This window comes from Citrus clementina, unplaced genomic scaffold, assembly GCF_000493195.1.
Source record: "Citrus clementina cultivar Clemenules unplaced genomic scaffold, Citrus_clementina_v1.0 scaffold_5, whole genome shotgun sequence".
NCBI classification, from domain to species: Eukaryota; Viridiplantae; Streptophyta; class Magnoliopsida; order Sapindales; family Rutaceae; genus Citrus; species Citrus x clementina.
The window spans coordinates 35,755,859-35,776,241 of NW_006262201.1; the positions used below are offsets into that span (position 1 = coordinate 35,755,859).

The 20,383-nt window shown below is 34.0% G+C and overlaps 3 protein-coding genes across 5 annotated transcripts; 1 reads left to right on the forward strand and 2 right to left on the reverse strand.

Annotated features, from left to right (window-relative positions):
* Positions 1-975: 975 nt before the first annotated feature.
* On the reverse strand, positions 976-6,665 carry LOC18041984 (glucose-6-phosphate isomerase 1, chloroplastic). Its single transcript, XM_006433790.2, has 14 exons — positions 5,972-6,665; positions 5,740-5,862; positions 5,446-5,544; positions 5,241-5,324; positions 4,147-4,290; positions 3,998-4,063; positions 3,610-3,678; positions 3,392-3,499; positions 2,713-2,765; positions 2,461-2,599; positions 2,195-2,351; positions 1,925-2,003; positions 1,484-1,550; positions 976-1,410 (listed from the first exon to the last, which is right to left on the reverse strand). Exons 1-14 carry the CDS (start codon positions 6,506-6,508, stop codon positions 1,276-1,278), a joined length of 1,860 nt encoding a protein of 619 aa, XP_006433853.1. The 5' UTR covers positions 6,509-6,665; the 3' UTR covers positions 976-1,275.
* A 6,502-nt stretch (positions 6,666-13,167) lies between these two features.
* On the forward strand, positions 13,168-15,435 carry LOC18042006 (chaperone protein DnaJ). Its single transcript, XM_006433792.2, has 5 exons — positions 13,168-13,395; positions 13,488-13,565; positions 13,692-13,767; positions 14,934-15,007; positions 15,106-15,435. Exons 1-5 carry the CDS (start codon positions 13,294-13,296, stop codon positions 15,175-15,177), a joined length of 402 nt encoding a protein of 133 aa, XP_006433855.1. The 5' UTR covers positions 13,168-13,293; the 3' UTR covers positions 15,178-15,435.
* Positions 15,302-18,746, reverse strand: LOC18040507 (pentatricopeptide repeat-containing protein At5g18475). Of its 3 annotated transcripts, XM_024184103.1 has the most exons (3): positions 18,249-18,746; positions 16,402-17,610; positions 16,065-16,250 (listed from the first exon to the last, which is right to left on the reverse strand). In XM_024184103.1, exons 2-3 carry the CDS (start codon positions 17,576-17,578, stop codon positions 16,153-16,155), a joined length of 1,275 nt encoding a protein of 424 aa, XP_024039871.1. In that variant the 5' UTR covers positions 17,579-17,610; positions 18,249-18,746; the 3' UTR covers positions 16,065-16,152. The 3 variants fall into 3 exon arrangements, with proteins under 3 accessions (XP_006433856.1, XP_006433857.1, XP_024039871.1); XM_006433793.2 differs by having other exon boundaries at positions 15,302-17,610; positions 18,317-18,746; XM_006433794.2 differs by having other exon boundaries at positions 15,302-17,610.
* Between the last annotated feature and the right edge of the window lie 1,637 nt (positions 18,747-20,383).

Consider the following 20,383-nt stretch of genomic DNA (forward strand, 5'->3'; position numbering starts at 1 on the left):
GTAAGGACGGTAACGGGTAGAGTGACATGGCAAACGGAGAGCGAATTTTTTGCATTAAATAAATTTGGTGATTCGAACGTTGTAAGTGGGGACACACACAGTTTTCGTCTAATTTCCCGCGATGTACCAAAAGAATTAAGAATCACCAGTCACCACCATTGTCACAGGGCATGGTGGGTCCCCCACAGGACCCATGCTCTTTCTTGTCACGTTGTGCCGTGTTAAGCTAGGGGATTCTTCGTTTTCCTTTCAAATTTATTTATCTTTTTAATTTCCACTGTTCCGCTCATTGGCAATTACATTTATTGACCACCATCCACCATTTTTTCTCAGAGCTCGTCTGATTTATCATGCATCAACCATAGGTTTGACATTTTTTATTTATTTATTTATTGATTAAGATTGAAATTTACTTGAAGAAAGTTGTAATCAAAACTCATGTGAACCAATAAGAAATTTACTTACTCTCTGGTGGGACTAAGCTATGTTCAAATTTAGTGAAAGTCTTAGGTGTACTGCCCTATCATTCCACGTTGACGGCGGCAATCAAAAGAAAAATACTTTAATTTGAAAAATTTTGAATGTGCGAATGCTTGTGATAAGCTTCTTCTTTTTTTATTATTTTTTCAACGTATTATTATATACTCTATACTCTTGGTCGTTTAAGGGCTGGGACCACACACGGTTTCCATAATCAAAAGGAGCTTAAGAGGTTCGTCCAATATGGTATTGATCATTTATCAGGCAGTGACATTTAACCAAATTATTAGCAAAAAAGAGATGAATCTAACCAAATTATTATCAAAAAAGAGATGAAGTGTCCTTTTGAGTGGTGAGGTTAAACTTGCAGAAAAAATTCAACAGCCTGCATTATTATCCTCACCATTTGTCGTCAGTGGGGAGCCTCGCGTAGCTTGCTCTAAAGACAACGGAGCAATACCCATGGATGATGGAGCACTTACCTAACAAAATTACTGAAGAGAAAGGAAGATGAGGAACTTGATTGTAAGAGGCCATGACAAAGATGTCAAGCAGCTTTCAGTTGAGTTGAGCATTGGTCCAGCTGTTGGCACAGGGGAGACTAGTATACCACCACTATTTTCAGTGAAAATCAACTAATTTTGAGGAGTTTTTAATTATTTTCTGATCCAACAAAAATTCCCCAATTTTCAACTTTGATTCAAGAAGACAATGCTAACGCTAGTTTATTGGAGCTCTTTTGTCTAACTTAAAACACAAGCATGAACTCTGAAATATGACACTTATGAGTGAAACTTAAGCATACAATCCATCAACGTTACATTCCCCAAGATAAACTTTTATGCTACGTGGTGAACCACAACTGCCTTCAGCAATCAGCGCTCTATCATTGGCAGCCATGTGAGCAATGATCTTGTAGATCATTTCAATCTGCAGTCATAAACTAAAGGTCAGCAAAATATTTCATTGTTAAAATGGTTTTTTAAACAGGGTTAGTACATACATCTTCGGGAGTATGGCAACGTTCAGCAACTTCATCAATTGTTAATGGTTCAACAGGTTCCTTGCAGCTGAAGAAAGAAACACATATCACCAATCAATTGAAAGACAAAAAGATAATTTAAGCAAAGGAACACTAAATTATCAGAAATCAAATCACACGGTAAAATAAACTTCCTTTTCCGGCTTTGGTAAATATCAGGGTTAAATTCTAATACTGCCAAAAGCAGAGACCATGATTTCAAATTTACGTACTCCAAGTTTATTGATGCTAGTTCTTTTAAGGTGTACTCTTTTTAATTTCACAAAATTGGTCCTTCCCTATCCTTTTTTGAGCAGATGTAATTAAGCCATTGGGCAGTTTTTAAAGAACTTTCTTCTTTTGAAGCAAAAATCCAAAACCTCAGAACAAATGCAAAGTAAATGCTACATTGCTGAATCCTACCTGGCCTCATTTAGTACTGCCAGAACCCGTTTCTGGAGAGCTAACACTTCCCCAGCTGCCTTTTTCCCAGCTTCCACACCTGAATTTGTAATTAAATGCAGATAGACCCACGGAAAAAACAAAAGCAATCAGATGAACTCATTTATAAAGCAAAACAAGTCCTGTGATCGTGACAATAAGCCTTCCCTCACCCCCCCCAACCCCCCCACCCCCCCAAGTAATTCTCATTTCAAGAACATAATTTGTTAGATAGAAGAAACACATATTTACCAGGTTGATGGTAAGCATTAATGTTGACAAGTGAGGCATATATCCCAACTGCTCGCTCATAAAGTGCCACAAGAGCCCCCACCGATCTAGGTGTCACTTCTTGCACAGTGACTGTAACGGACTCCCTATCATTAGCATACAGAGCCGACCTTGTTCCCTGTAATGCTTGAATCAGTTTTATTATGTAAAGGAAGATATAATGCAATTTATCTCTAGATCCAGTGCCACCAGGCAGTGTTTAAAATGGTTTGAATCATGTACTTAACCTGAAGCATTCCAAACAAGTAATCACCGCATGTAACACCTGGTTCAAGCTCCCAATCATGACCAGGGGGTCTATCACGTAGCACTTCAATGAAAGTCGCAAAGAAATTGTGTACACCCTCTCTCAGTTGTTGGATGTAGCTAAAATTTCAAACATGAGAAGATTGGATAACTAAGCACAGCATTAATAGACTGATATACTTCATTTACCATTACATAGAAGATGATAATAATAATAAATAAATAAAACTCACGCATGCTGATCTGTGCTCCCTTTATTTCCATAAACAGTAAGTCCTTGATTCACCTGGCATATAAAGGAGTCAAAATTTCAACCCATAGAACTTCAAAAAAAGTGAAGCTAATGCGTGTATTATCAGAATCTCTGACAGCAAGAAATTGTATTATCTTAACTAACATATCGGAAGGTAAGGGGTTCTTTGTGTTGAGTTGCAACTAATGTACCCCATGGCTTAAAAGTCCATGTTATCCAGGTAAGGGGTTCTTTGTGTTGAGTTATCCAAAAATGTAATGCACGTTGAATTCAACATATTAGGTCTGAACATAAAAAGCTTATTTTCTCCACTTAGCTACCTCTAATCTTGTAACCTGATATCTAAACAATCAATATTTTTGGCAATTCAGTGACTTGTCTAAAGGGAAGAAACAGTTATCTACCCCTCTTTAACAGGTTCATGTCTGGTCTGAGTAAGATAGTCATGTTAGTAGGTTCAGGGAAACAAGATGGAAAGCATAGCAGCAAAGTGACGTTAAAATAGAATCCTTCTCACAAGGAAACAATGAAGCCTATTGCTCAATTTTATCCATATGCTATAGAATGGTGTGATCTTTGAGATGATTAACCTTCATCTCAATCCAACGATATACAAACAAAACTCGTGTGAGTTGTGTCTTCAAAATGACTAAACATACCCGATTACCATCAAGGTCAAACTCCTTCCCAAGTGATTCCATGACCAACTGCTGCAAATACCTACTAAACAATAAGAGACTATCCTTGTAGGGAAGGACGACCATATCCTGCAGAATCCAATGAGACACGAGTCAAATAACAACCATTCATAAATGAAAATAAAATTAACATATTTTTCATAGTATGCTAATCTTCAACATAGGGACTATATCATTACCTTGGATCCTACCCCGTCAGAAGCCCAATACCAACATAAAGCAAGCAATGCAGCAGGGTTGTTCCTAAGCTGAAGAGAAAAAGATGTTAATAGGGGGAAAAAAGAAAAAGATATCAAGCAGCAAGCATCTGAACTGAATATACACATGTTTTCTGTCTCCGGTGAATAATTTGTAGTGTAAGGACCAACAGTTGCTCAAACTAGACATACTGAAACAGCCCATTACACCATGGTTGGTAGGCAGTGGGGTTGGACTTGGGAAAGGCATACTCAGCAAGTTAATACAGAAGCTATTATTCTTTCAAGCTTCTTTATGACTAACAAGGTAAAAACAGAAATTTCAGGATACAATGATGTCCGGAGACAAAAATTAAGAAATGAGACTTACCACTGTAGTCCTATTTGCCTCATCCATCAATGATGCACCAGCGAGCATTTCTCGAACATCAATTCCCTGAAGGGACATTCTCTTATTAGACCAATAAGTATAGAAAGTGAAAAATGAATGCATAAAATTCTACACCAATGGCCACTCACCTGAAGTGCTGCCGGAAGCAGACCAACAGCAGACATTTCAGAAGTCCTACCACCCACCCAATCAAACATAGGAAATCTAGCTAACCAACCTTCAATTCTCGCAGTGTTATCCAACAATGAGTTTTCTTGTGTTATGGCAACACCCTGGCGAGAAATACATAAAAGTAGCATGTTCATGACCTCACAACAAAAAGAAAAATGCAAAACCTGCACAAAGACTAGAGGTAAACCTTTTACACCTCACCAAGCCAGAAATCCAGTGAAAAATCTTAATATTCATGTTATTACCAATAGTATTCAACTGAAAGTGGAATCAAGCGGCAGGTTTTAGATACATCAAGCTATTGTCTCATGACTTATCCATATGAACAACCAAATTTTCGTCTAGATGAAAGATTCCAAAAGAAAGGTTTGATCATCTAGGAAAACACATTCAACCAGTTCCAATTCTTTTACCATCAATATTCTAGAATATCTCACAGAATCTACATCTAAATTTTCAATTTTACCGAATACGATAACCAAGTACTTAGTGCTTCCTACATCAACAAGATTCTTCCAGTTCTATAAAATTCTATTCAAGTAGTGCTCAAGCTCTTATTCCTACAACACTAGATGCAGAATTGTGGAAAAAGTGCCTGTAAGTCAGTACTATCATGCAGTGTGACAGGTGGTCCCTCCCTTATTGGTTAATAGATGCACAAACTGTCATAGGCTTAAAATGTGCAACAATTCAATGATAGAGGAACAAAGAAGCAGCTACTTGTCACACATGATGCCACCTGATAAATGAAAGTTTGCTATATAATACAGTGTGTAGTGACCAACAAACTTCTTAATGCATCAGAGACTTAGCCATATCATTCAATCTGATAAAAGAAATATCATGATGTATCAAGAAATAAACCAACATTAAATATAAAGAAGAGTATGTCTATTCAAATACATGCAAGCCAATCAACATTTGATCAGCTATACAGCCTCATAATATTTTAGTCTCTGACCTTAGCTCCGCTTCTGTACTAGAATGCGGTCTTATATATTCTACAATGCAGAAGGACAATTAAGCAGAAACTAGGACCTGAGATCAAGACCTGTTTTGCAAATTCCAGGCCAGCTTCACGAAAAGCCTTCTGTACTTCCAACAAACCATTTCTAGTTTCGGGGGTGCCTCCACTCTAAGTAGAGTTAAGTTGACAATACATTAGCAACTTACTTTAAAAATATTATTCTCAAACACATAACTGAGGAATCAGAAAAGAATAGCAATATCCAAGAAAACACGATTTTCAGACAGACCTTGGAAATGACTACCACAATGGTAGAAGCCAACTCGGGGCCAAGCTGTGCAATCTGATGATCAATTCCAGCTGGATCTGTATTGTCAATGAATCTTATCTGTCAACAAGAAAATAATACTGCACGTTATATCATTTGATAGCTAGAAATATCAATTCAAACTTTTTTTATGCAAGATTATCTGGATGAAATCCAATATGAGGAATCAAGATACATGCCTAAAATAATTTTCAATCAAAGGTGAAATGGCAAATTCATTGCAAATTGATGTACTATAATAAGGTTATAAGATACCTTCAAAGGAGGATTATCAGGAGCCAATGCCTCTGCAACAAACTGTGGTCCAAGAGCTGAACCTCCAATTCCAACAGATAGTATAGAAGTAAAACGACCCTCCGGAGAGGATGGCGGCTTAATCTGCATTTTTTACATAATTAATTAAGTAAAGATCATAATATATAAACAACTATAGATAATCATTAGATATACATCCATATAAAGAATTAACTAGCATTGAAAAACTTACCTTACCACTGACGACTTCATCAGCAAACTTGCGAACAGCATCAAGCGTGGTCTCAATCTGCGACTTCAAGAACGAATTAGGAGCGAGTTCCGGCTTTCTCAACCAATAGTGTCCCACCATTCTTCCCTCGTCGGGATTCGCAATCGCGCCCTTCTCCAACTCCTCCATTGCCTTAAACGCAGACTGAAATCGGGGCTCCATTTCCTCAACGAACTCATCCGTGAACCCAACCCGGCTCACGTCGAGGTACAGTCCCAGCTCCTTGTGCTGGTACAGCCAGTCAACGTAGCGTTTCCATAACTCCCGCGGATCTTTCTCTAATCCGTTCTTCGCTTTCTTTGGGACGACGTCGTTTGTATTCGATAAATCTGCAGATATTTCGCGAGCCACGGACTGAGTCTGGACTAAACTCGGGGTTTTAGAGAAACGAGTCGGGAAAGTGACCGAGTCTTTACGAAGAATGACAAGTGGTTTAGTGATCGAGGTTTGGGACTTGATTGAAGGAGAGGACGAGCAGAGGCTCGAGAGAGAAGCCATTGAGAAAATGATTCGAGCGATGAAAACGAGAGAAAGAGAAATTTGATTATTATAAATTAAGGAGTGAGCGTCATGGCTGACTGGCTGGCTTGATTCTGTGGGCTTTCGAATACGAGATTTTTGTGAGTGAACTGACAATGGAAGCGAAATGGCTCATGTATTCGTGAGTTGGAGTTTTGTTTTGCGTGCTTGCGATCACACGTTGGATTACTTGTTGGCAGTAGAGCTGGCAAAATTTGACACGATTCGATTATCCGACACGAACACGATATAAATAAATGGGTATGAGTCGTTAAATTTAACACAATTATTAAATGGGTCGAGTCCGAGTCAACATAATTTTTTTTCCGTGTCGGGTTTGGATTAAAATTCTTGACCCATTTACCCGATCAATGACCCGATTATATTTTCTATTTTAAAATAATTTACATATTCTTATAATTAAAACTCAAATATTAGAGATGATTTTCTTTTTTTTATTCTTTAAAAGGGTGAATATAAACACAATGTTTTATTTATAAAATTTTACATACATTTAGAGCTTCAATAGTGTAAATGTGTAAAAACTGATAGACATGTATATTTTATAATATTGATATATAATATTATATATATATATAAAATTAAAACCTCAATAGTGTACATGTGTAATATATTGGTAGATATGTATATTTTATAATATCGATAAATTATGCATGTATGCATGTATGTATGTATGTATGTATGTATGCATGCATGATAGTGTGTAAATATTTGATGTAACTTTTGTTCAATATATAGATATTAAACGGATTATTGGGTAACCCGATTATTTTTCCGTGTCGGGTTTGGGTCTCAATATTTTGACACGATTATTAAATAGGTCGGGTTTGGGTTGACCTAAATTTGACACGACACGAAACTGACACGATACGAACACGACCCGATAATCCGTTTTGCCAGCTCTAGTTGGCAGTTGGTTTTCTGATTTTTGGCATCCGTTTTGACGGAAATGGGTTTTGATTTTCGGTTATATTACGGGAATGCCCTCACATATTCCACCGGTTCGGTTACTGTACTGGTATTAGTATTGACTTCCACAAAACGGCTGCGTCTAAGTTGCTGCCGTAGTAACGTATTCCAATTTTTTTTTCAATTTTGCCCTGTCACCATTTGTTTGAAATGGACAAAATCCAAATGACTATAAATATTGCACAATAAGATGCAAAAATGCAGCATCTTTAGCTGATTTTGAGCACCACCAAAAAAGACTTTTCTAATTTAATTTTTTAAATATTTGGAGTGAAAAAATTAAACATCTTTTAAAAGACCTTTTAAATAAAAATAAGTTCATATTATTTTAATCAAATTATTTCTCCAACAAAATATTAATAATTACATTATACTCTCTCTTTAAGAACGAGAGAATAAAAAATAATACAATATCAAATTATAGGCTCGAAAAGACTCTCTAATGATAACTAAAATTTCATTTTAAGAATTTTTTAGAACATTTTGTGACTCTTTAAATAATGAAAAAAATCACTTAAAGAATTTTATTTAAAAAATCTTTTGATGGTGTTCTAAAAAGAAACTTTATATAAGAGCATATCCAAAATACTCTATTAATTTTATTCTTCAAATATCTATTCGATTATCTATGTGATAAAAAAGAGAGTAAAAAAATATTTTATTCTCCAAAAGACTTTTTAAATAAAAATAAGTTAATATTATTTTAATCAAATAAATGTTTTTTAAAGAAAAAATAAATGGCAATAAAAGTACTTCTCTCTCTATAGTAAAAAGTAATAAAATAAAAATTGAAAAGAGAGAAATCAACTTTATAAATTGAAGAGAGATAATTATTTTTTATTTAAAAAATCTTAATTAAAATGTCTTTTGAAATTTTAAATCTTGACGTGACTCTTAAAATAAGTAATAAAATCTTATTTGTCCTTCAATAATGTCATAACTTTAAGCCAGCTTAATTTGGTGGCTTTTGTATTGATTATAGGGTTACATTCATTAACTATTAACTGAACAATTACTACCCACTAAGAATAATTATTTCCATAATACCCATTTTTTTTCTTCAATCCCAATTTGTTGAAATCTCGTACCAAAAGGATGAGTAACGCTATTCATCCAATTCCCATGTGGTGTCATTTTCACCCGTTGCCTAGATTGTATTTAGCGTATATTGTTGATTTGTAGTGTCAATTATAACTGACTTTGACCTATTATTAAAGTGTTTAGAATCTAACGGCTGGACCTCATAGAAGCAAATTAGGGAGAATGTTGCTCCAGGGCCAACATAGTTGGATCCCGGCAGAACCTGAAATAGTGTCACTGTAATGTCAATGTTAAAAATGATTATTATAAAAACAAATATTTAACATCAAATAATTGTAGGGGCACAAAAACAATCGAACAATTAAAGAAAGAAACCAATGAAAATAGCAACAATCTTATTCGTTGGCAAGCCGGTAAATAAAAATTCAGTCTCAAATTGGAGTTCCATGTACTATAAAGTGGAATACGAATCATTACATGTGAAAATATTAATAATTAAAATGCTGGGTAATTCATATCAAATTGGAAGTTTCCATATGGTATTGTCGTTTAATGCCTTCTAAACCACAATTAGTATGGAACGAAAATGCTAGTTGACAATGGATTCGAGTATAAGTTTGACTGATATTGATTTGTAAACTTAATTTTCAAATTAATAATTTGGAAGAAATAATTTGTTTTAGTGTGGAATCCAAATTTTAAGTATATTCATCAAACACTTTGATATTTTGATTTTAATAGTATTGTCGCAGACAATAAAATAAAGTAAATAAAGTGTAGGGTCCAAAACGATACCATCCGTAATTCATGGAGTTAACATTACATTGCCCATGACTATCTACGGTTGAAAATAAAACAAAGCAATAAAAATACTTTGATATTTTGATTGTAATAGTATCGTTGCGGACAATAAAATAAAGTGTAGGGTCCAAAGCAATACCATCTGTAATTACTAGAGTTAACATTGCATTGCCCATGACTATCTATGGTTGTTAATAAATTTAACTAGTTTAATTAGTAAAATCTCTTGATGTTATGTAAAAAATTTAAAGTTTAAAACTTTACTCATTTAGGTAGAAAGAAAATTGAATTACCACTAAATCATTAATTAAAAAATAAAATCGAAAATTAAATTACCATTAAACTATTAATTAAAAAAATTAAATATGACAAATTGAATTACCATTAAATCATTAATTAAAATTTTTAAATACGGCTTGAAGAAAATCTATGCATTGTTATATAAGCAATTGTTGTCTTCGCATATTTTTATTCGCCTACTTTACGGCTTAAAAAAAAAAATTGTAAAATTTCAGTCAACCAAAATACACATTACAATAGAGCCACAATTTTAGAAAATACATTGAATATCATCAATTTGTAAGAGATTTTTTGCAATTACTAAAGTTGTACATATATATGCATAGTTCAAATTTCAAGCCAGAAGTGTCAACGCCACATATTTTAATATTTATTTATTTTTGTAATTTGACAGTCTACAACCAATGATCCTCTTAAAAAAATAAAACTGAGAGCGAATATTCACGATTTTTACCCTTTTCACCACATTATTTACATAAATGTTAACCTGAAAATAATCATGGAGAAGACATAGAAAGTGAAAAGAAAATTGCTTTTTCATGTATCATGTTTATATTCTCAGGAATTGTAATTGAGGTGTCTATGATTGTATAACCCGAAAATCCTACAAGCATGGAAATTTCAACCAATAAGCACGATCGTTTCAAAACATGCCTAAAAACGTATAATTTTTATTTTCTTCTTTTAATTTTCTCAGTTCTCGCCTTCAAATTTTGTTGGAAACTTGGAATCTTATCTCAATTTACTGCTGCGAACAGTATTGAAATTGTTGCACTGATTTCGATCCATACATATCATTGGAGACATGAATAACGCTGCACGGTGATTTGCTTTTCCCAATTTCATTAACAAGCTCGATAACTTGCTACGTAACCACCAATTGCTCCCTTTCACTATGAAATATTTGTTTAGTGCTATCAACCTGCTCTTTACTGAATCACTCGGCTAGAGCCCGAAAATGATTCGAACCCCAAAAATACATTGCACGAGTTTAATTTAATTTTTTTTTTTTAATTTGAGTGAAGGCAGAAAAAAAAAAAATCTGCTGTTTACTGGCTTTGTTCGTACACAGCGCGCATGCAAGCATACGTGTCCAATCTAGGGCCTTCAGATCTTGTTAGCTCAGGCCCAACAATAATTGTACTCGAAGACAAAAATCAGGCTACGTTATACAACACTGGGCCTGAAATAAGTTCATCGTAGACTTGGCCTGAAATAAGTAACTGCCCTAAACTAGAGAGTAACAAATAAGCTTATGGTTCAAAAAATAAATTTTAAAAAATGAAAATTAGATATGCGTTTTCTAATCTAAACGCGATAAACATAAGTTTATTATATTATAAGATTTTCCCCTGCAACCAGTAGGCAGAGATTGGGCCCGAAGCGGTGATTTTTTTTTTAGGTAATTTTTAAAAAATTTTCCTGAGGTTTGGGTTTGTTGTAATTAGATGGCGAGAATTTATTTATTTGTAAAAAATTCCCTACCATCAGTTAATTTTAACATTGACCATTAGTTGACTGTGCAAAGATAATATTACCCTTAACAACAGTTTGTAGACTGAAATAACTAAAAAAAATTAAAATTATTGGCGTAAAAAGCACAAACCCTATTTTTTGACAATTTTATCTTTGTCAATTCTAAAGATTTACAATATCATAGGTAAAGATTATAACTATTTCATTTTCAAGTTTTTAATTTTATCTTTTTTATAGGAACTTTAAGAAAATATTAATAATTTAAAGAGAATTTTTTAATTTTTTAATTTTATCTTTCTTGTAGGAACTTTAAGAAAATATCAATAATTTAAAGAGAATAAAATAGCCAATAATTTTAATTTTTTTTAATTATTTTTATCTACAAATCATTATTAAGGGTAATATTATCTTTGTATAGTAAACTAACGGTCAATATTAAAATTAACTGACGGTAGAAAATTTTTTATAAATAAATAAATTTTCGTCATCTACTTGCAACTAGAGATAGGGATGGCAAAAATCCCCACGGGGATGGGTACCCTCGGGGATTTTCCCCATTCGGGGAGGGTACGGGGATAATTTTATACCCAATTTTTTTTTCGGGGAGGGGACGGGGAAAATTTTTTACCCAACTTTTTATTCGGGGAGGGGACGGGGATGAGGTGGAATCCCCATCCCCTACCCATTTCCCCATTTTAATTTTTAATTTTATTTTTATTTTTAAAATTACTAATAAATAAATAACAAAATTATAAATATTGTTAAAAATAATAAATATCAAAATAGTTGTATGTTGGGAAAGTGGTCACCCTTTGCCGGGAATTAGTTGAAGAGTATTAATTGAAGTTTTCACCAACTGTTTATTGCTTTGATTATACTGGTAGTAGTTCTTCTACTAGATCTACAGGGGATTCTTATAAGAAAGCAACCAAATGGATGACAGGTTTTAATGATTATGTAAACAATGGAGATTGTGCAGTTGTTGCAGATGAATTAGATTCATATTTGGATGAGAAAGTTATATCTCGGATGGAAGATTTTAATATTTTGAGTTGGTGGAAGACAAATGCTAATAGGTATCCTACATTAGCTCGAATTGCTAGAGATATTTTGGCAATTCCAATTACAACAGTTGCTTCTGAATCAGCTTTTAACACTAGTGGTAGAGTTGTGAGCTCATACCATAACAAACTTCATCCAAGCACATTGGAGGCCTTAATGTGCTGTCAAAGTTGGTTACGAGCTTACAATAGCGGTATGAGTTTATTTTAATATGATTAATTTAAAATCGAAAATAAAAAATGTATTAGACTATTAATTATTCGGGGACCGGGGACCCTCGGGGATCCCCTGTTATTATTCGGGGAGGGGATGGGGATTCTCTCAAGCAATTTTGACGGGGACGGGGAGGGGACGGGGACATATGCAAAACATCGGGGATGGGTATGGGGAGATTGGTCCCCTCCCCTCCCCTCCCCTCCCCATTGCCATCCCTAACTAGAGATGGCAAAACCCCGGGCCGGGTCCGGGTATTGCCATGACCGGACCCTGCCCGAATGCAACCGGTCCGGGTCTGGGTCCGGGCCGGATTTTAATCCGGGTACCCGGATTTTATATTTTTTAATATTTTATGTGTATATATTTTTTATTTTTTGGTAATTTTATAAGTTTTAAATTTATTTCAATAAAATTTGACATGAAAATATAAATTTTAAGTGTTTAAAACTTTATATATGTATAATAAATAAGTCAAATAAATATAAAATATTTAAAATAATATATATTTTATAATTTTTTTAATAAAATCCGGGTTCCGGGTTTATCAAGTGATGCCCAAGACCGACCCGGCTTCATACCCGGGCCGGGTATTACCCGGCCCGCAACACCCGGGTACGGTCCGGGTCCGGACCGGACGGGTATTTTTGCCACCTCTACTTGCAACAAGTCCAAATATCGGGGAGGCTTTTAAAAATTATCCTTTTTTTTAATATATCGTCCGTGCAGTACGCGCCTACGTGGCACTCCGAAAGGCAGACAGGAGTACAGGATAAACCGCCCAAAATATTTTTCTCTAACGAGCAAGCGCTTAAGCCTTTGTAACTAGTTTTGAGCTCTATTGTCTGTCTCGTGTTTGTGTCCCCTCTACTACAGAGGTCATGATGTGGGACGAATGGGTCGATTGCAACAATAACGATGAACAAACACAACAGGATTCCCATATCAATTTTGATTTTCTTTCTCTTCTCGCCAAACCCAAGGTAATTATCACTTCATTTCTTGCTAAATTGCTGTCATTTTTTGGGTTTTTGTTGGGGGATTTCTTTTGTGACTTGGTGGGTTGCTGGTACAGGATTATTATAAAATATTGGAAGTTGATTACGATGCCACGGAGGAAGAAATTAGGTCCAATTACATTCGTCTAGCGCTGGTTTGTATTATTATTATTATTATCTAATTTTGTTTGATTTCCCTTCTGGGTGTGATTTTCGTGGGGCTTTATAACTTGGGTGTTTCAGTTAGGTTTTGTTGATGGGTTGAGGTTGTTTTTGTGCAGAAATGGCACCCAGATAAGCAAAAGGATCGAGATTGTGCAACTTCGAGATTTCAAGAGATAAACGAGGCTTACCAGGGTAAGCGGAGTCTGGATTAATTAAAATGAACGCGTCTGTTTCCCTAAAAGAAGTTATGTTTGTTAATTAAATTTCTCCTATCAGAACTTATTGGGTTGCTTCTTTAATGTTGAGACTTTAAGATAACTTGCTAGATAAACTAGGCATATGCCTACTTGGATTTTACTCAACATATGCTTGTTTCATGAAGAATGTGAAGAGTTTAGATTCCAATGCCATCTAAAATTAGGGGAGTGCCAGCGTGGGTCCAGTTACTAGGCTTATGAACCTTGTGTGTTCTAATGCATCTTCCAGATATGTAGAGCATCTTCACTTTTGGGGATTTTTATTAATTGTATGGAAGAGTATGTATGTCTCACTCCCAAACTTTTCAAGTGATTTTTATAATAACATAAGTTTATTATATTATTAATTGTAATTCCTTAGAAGCAGGCATTGAGTTCTTCTTTTATAAGCAAATCAATCTAGAACCAGAATTCATTTTATGAATATGGATTTTCTGTGTATGCAAACTATAAAAACCAAGTTGTCCACTATGAAACTAAAGAGCTCAAGAAAGCAGGCTGGCTTTTGCACATCCTTCTTTCTCTCGTTCTTTCTGGTGCCGTCAAGTTAATTGATTGCACCAGTAGAAATTTCATCTGCTGTCTTCAAGATATATTCTCATGCATGTATTTATTCATACATTGTCATTCATATATTATGTACTGCCCTCCTCTTTCTCTGAGATATATTAGATCACGTAACATTGAAACTGAATGCTAATCAGTACTCCGTAACAGAGAAAAATGGATCTCTGATCCTGATGGTCAAAATCAAGTTTAATCAGGTACAGAGATGTCTGAGATAATGTCTATTTCCCTTTTTAACAAGATTCATTAAAAAGGAAAAATGAGAGAGGTTTTTATTTTATTAGAATCTTGTCTCTTCAAGTCTGTGGAAATTTTATTCAGACCCTAGTCTAGTATGTTGGGCCTCATAATTGACCATTCCACGACATGGGGTCTTCTACACACTGGAAATGTACTGTCCATCAGGATCTTTTGGTCTTTTGCTGCTGAGAGTTTTCATTTCGCCACTGATGTACTAATTTCTTTGACAAAGCTAAAGAATGTGTGGAAAATAATTTGGAACCTGACAATTGGATATTTGATCTTTTTGAACAGTTTTGAGCGATCCTGTCAAAAGGAGAGAATATGACAGCAAAGGGATGTTGCACATATATGATCGCAACATAATTGTAAGAATTTCTCCTCTTCCATCTTGGGTAGGTTCTTTATTTGCTTCCGTATACTGTTGGCTAAAATATTCCACAAATTTTATTCAAATTGTTCGCAGGAGTATCTTAATCGCTACAAGGGCTTAATATTAACTTGCAATGGTCTTGGGATGAGGCATTCAATTGTGTAATATGTTGTCAGCACAGTTGGGGCAGTTCATATTGGGAGGCATAGAATTACCAATGCTGCAAATAGCATTGAGGGCATGGAGAATAGCAGTTAATATGTATTGCGATAACTTGAATGCCCTTGTATAATAGAAACCAATGCTAAAACATCGTTGTGTAACAGCTAATGCCTGCCAATTTGGGGTTACATTGTTCTATTTTTCTCCCAATTAGCCCGGTACTGAATAATGGTAGAGCGTGAATTTGATCTTGTTGAGACACATTATTGCTAAATTAAACAACATGAACTGGCTGCTGTGTTGGGAGTTATTTGGACCAACTCAAGCAGTAGGCCCAGGCTCTGGACTTGGCCTTACAAGTGGAACGACTTTTACTTGATATGTAATTAGTTTCACCACATCTTTTTACAGATCATTAGATGTAAACTATAAAGCGCAGCTTGTAGAATAGGAGTTCCATACTGGTACAACAGACCTTCATGCATACCAATGATTTTAGTATCTATCCTTTATTAAGATAAAGTGAAATAGCAATATATTCTATTTCACAAAAGGTGTTAGTAGGTCTTTCGCTTTTACATCTTCCTTGCTGGTTACTTGAAAGAATGCGCAAGAAGAAAATTGATGTATCGAGGAGCGTATTGACTCCTTTTTCTGTTGAAGGGGGCATGCTATTTTTTCTGCTACTAATACGAGATTTGAGAATGGTTTCTGCGATGAGAAGGTATGGATAACAGGAGAAGTAACCACAGCCTTCCACTTTAAGCTTGCTGTTCTTTCCGCCGGAAAAACAGAAACTGGGCTAAAGCAAGTGGGTCCCTATGGAACCTCTTTTCAATTAAGGAACTTGAATAGTTCCGGACTCTTTAATAACCAACTCATCAAGCAATTCAAAGGCAAACAACAGTTTTCTTCCTCTACAGATCAATTCAACCAAAAGAGCCCATGAATCTGACTCTGGTTTGAACCCCATTTCCACTAATCCAAACAATGCAATAGCTGCGTCCTCTGCCATTCCAGCTTTGCAAAGACGAACCAGCAATTCATTTGAAGTTGCATAATGTGGTAGAAACCCCCTGCACAGCATCAAACGCAATAGCTCAATAGCCTTCTCCAATTCACCTTTTTGGCATGAGAAATTCAACACAATCCTGTAGCTCGCTTTGTTCAGATAAATACCATCATACCACAGTTTTTCAAGCATCCCAAGAGCCTCTTCAATCTTACCTTCTCTGCATAATCCTCCAAGTATAATGTTAAATGTTACAATATCAGCTTTGCACCCTCTTTCTTTCATCTCTTTAAGCAACTCCAAAGCTTCATCAACCCTGCCAGCTCTACAAAAGCAATTAATCAATGTAGTATAACCAATTGTATCAGGTTTGAGGAGGAAGTTCTTCATCTCATCAAAAACCTCCTTGGCCTCCTGCAATTTCCCCTCTTTGCAAAAACCATTCATGAGGGTTGTGTAATTGAACACATTCGGATTGCATCCATTATTCTTCATGAACTCCATAATCTTCTTGGCCCGATCAACTTTGCCTCCACGGCAAAAGCCATCAATCAGAACATTGTAAGTCAGGGCATCAGGCAAAATCTGATCCTTTGAGACCATCTCCTCAAACAGTTCGATGGCTTCTCTGAATCTTCCATTTTTACAGAGGCCATCAATCAAAGTTGAGTATGTGATCAAATTAGGATAAGACATCTGGGATTTTTTCATCTCCTTCAGAACTTCAAAGGCAGATTCTAAAGTTCCACGTTTGCAATGATGCTTGATCAAAATATTGAAAATGCAGGTATTTGGCTTCAGCCTGAGATGCTGATTAGAATACTTGAGGAAATTCTGGGCCAAATCAACCTGGTTTGATTCAATTAAAAGATTGAGACAAGTGCTGATAGCTTTAAGCGAGGGCTTTTCACGAGTGATTGGGTGAATTTTATGGAACATTTCTAGCACTCGTTCATGCAGAGAACAATTTGAGAAATGCTTCATGAGATTAAGGAATATACCCTCATGAAATTTGCAAGTTTCATAGGTCATCTGACGAAGAACTGCATCAACAGCTTGAAACTTTTTGTACCGCACAAGCTTGTCAAGAATTGTAGCGTAGGTGCCATTGTTGTGATTAAATCCCTTTTGCTCGGACACTGTGTTAAATATTTCTAAGGCACGTTGTGGTTCTTTCTCACATTTGATCAAACTGATGGCTGCTCCATGTGAAATAAATTTGGACCTTTTCCTTGCATCGACGCAGGTATCTGAGGTTTCGACTGGAGGGTCTGCTTTTGGCGTATTAGCCTTTATGACTTCAAGAGGAGAGATCCATGGAAGTGAAGAAGATGAGGTTGAGAAGGATGAGAACCGACAGCACTTGCGCAATGAAAACCTCACAGAATTCATTTAAACTCCTGCCGTTTTTAGAACTTCATTACCTAACAAATAACAGTAGTAGTAAGAATCTGTTAGATGCAAGCTTATGCTAAATCATTCATTGTTTTTATCGAGGGGATTCTTCAGAAAATGAAACATTTAAAAAAAAGAAGCCAAACCATTAAATTGGAAGAAATAAAAATTGTGGATAATGAGTTAATCATGAAATGTAAAGACTGCACAACATATCTGCTAAAATCCCTCAAAAAAACTCTAAGCATCATGATGCAGTAACTAAAACATCAGTGCTTATATTATATAAACCCACAAGCAATCTCATTTCCTATTTTCATTTCTTATTCCTTGACCCCATTAGATATTCAAAATTCGAATTTCGAAGAATAGTCATCATCAACTCCTAGCATTGCACAGAAAGACAAACCCAAGACAAGCAATATCTAACTGCTCTTACCGACTCAACAACTATAGTCACCGTTGTTATTTATTTTCTTATAATGCTCTCTCCAAGTTTGTGCCATCTACCACTAAATCCCGGCTCAATAAATTCTTAGCCAACGTGATTAATTGGTGGTACCAGCAATAAAAGATACTTCCATCTATAAGAAAAGATATCAAAATTGAAATTTGACAGAATATTTTGAGCTAAGTTCACGTTTGAATCAAGAAATGGGAAGCTTACCAATCAGAATAAGCCAAAATTTAACCCCCACTGCTGAAGGAAAAATAAGTTGGAGAAGAAAGAATCACCTAGTACTCTGCGCGCAAATGATACTGGCTCAGCTTTTCGGTTTCTGCTTTATCTGACGCTAAGCGCACCGTTTTATATATTCTGGAGAAACCCAGCGGATCGTGAAACTTTTTGCGGAGGTCCGTAACCAAGAAGAGAAAATTTGCCAAAGAATAGAGAGTTACTAGCACACCTCTTGAAGCCCCTTCTCAAGAATTTACATTTTAACCCGATGAAATTACCTGAAAAGACAAAGTGATGTATATATCAATACCTCGCGCTCACACTCGAATTCAAATTCTTCATACCCATAAAAGAAGTAGATATAGCGACCAGAAATCTTTTGATGAGACAAAAGTTTAATTTTCACTAGTGATGAAATGTGTTTCTTTTTTAAAAATTAAAGTTTTAATTTTTTGTGTTTGACTAGGAATGGCGGAGGGAAGACCTAAACCTATTTGTTTTGAGTTGCGTCAAGTCCGACCTAAGCATATATTATAAAGAGAAATTAACATGGCACTACTTTTATTTTATTTTATATTTATTTAATTATTAAAAAATTTTAATATATTTTTTGTGTTATTTTTTAAAATTTGTATCAATTAATAATTTTTACACTAACACTATTAAATAATTAAAATAAAATGATAATTTTACTCCTAAATAAATTAAAAGATCATTTTATCTTATAAAAATTTTAAAAATAAAAAATTATGAAATACCCCTAATTTTAATAAAAAATAAATCCCAAAATCAAAATTTTTATTTTTAATAAAAATATAAATAAAAATTATAATTATAAAAATAATTACAAATTTTTGGGATTTAATAAAAATCCCCTAAATTATTAAAATTTTGGTATTTATTTTTTAAAAAATAAATTCAGTTATTTTTATGAAAATTTTACAAAATTATACTTTGTTAATAAAAATAAGATAATTATTAAAATTTTACAAAATCTAAATTTAATAAAAATAAGTTGAGCACCTCTATTTGAGATTTATTTTTATTAAATTTAGGAGTATTTTTATAATTATAATTTTTTTATTTTTCAAAATTTTTATAAAATAAAACAGTCTTTTAATTTATTTAGGAGTAAAATTATCATTTTTTTAAAATTATTTAATGGTGTTAATTTAAAAGTAATTAGTTGATACAAATTTTAAAAGAAAAGTGGTGAAGATAATATGTTAGAATTTTGTGGTGGTTGAATAAATATAAGAAAAAATAGATATAGTATAATGTTAATTTTCCTTATATAAATATTTGGGCCAAGCTTGAGCTTCAACTAAAGTCAAGTCTGAGCGTTTGAAAAATACTTTAAAATTTTAAAATTATTTATTATTTTAATTAAAATAATAAATTTTAACATTTATTTAATCCACACATAACACATATTTAAAGTTTTAAATCATTTAAGCTCAGCTTTTAAAGCCTAATCTAACAAAAAAAATTAAAATTTATAAACCATACATTTTGTAAAATAGAATGAAAAATATTTTTAAAAATATACAATATAAAAATTGAGTTTTTTGCCTTAGCCTGTAAAAAATCCCACCCAACCAAGCTTGATAAAAGACATGCCATTCATCCCTAGTGTTGGTATAGGGCATCAAAATATACACCATTGTTTCTCGTTAATTGCTTTATTTTTATTTTTTTTCCATTAGAAAAAGATGGACAGTTGAAAAGGAAGAAACATTCATTTTTATAATTACTACTCGGATTTTTTTACGATGCTGTATGATTTTTTACAATACTAATAATGGATTGTTCTACACCCTTAAATTTAAATATTTTAATATCTACTATTAGTTAAACTAAATGGATAAATATTTTAATATAAATATAAAATAACACTCTTCCAAATTTTTAGACGCCATTAATATACATAAAGTATTCTTGTTACAGTTTTTTTTTTAGATGTCACTAAGACACAGTATTTTTGTTAAAATATTTACCAGTGGAATTAAGACTTATGAGGTATGAAATTTAAATCTTACTCATGTAAGTAAGAAAGAAAATGAATTGTCATTAAATTATTTGAATATAAAAAGAAAATTGAGTTATTATTAAACTATAATTAT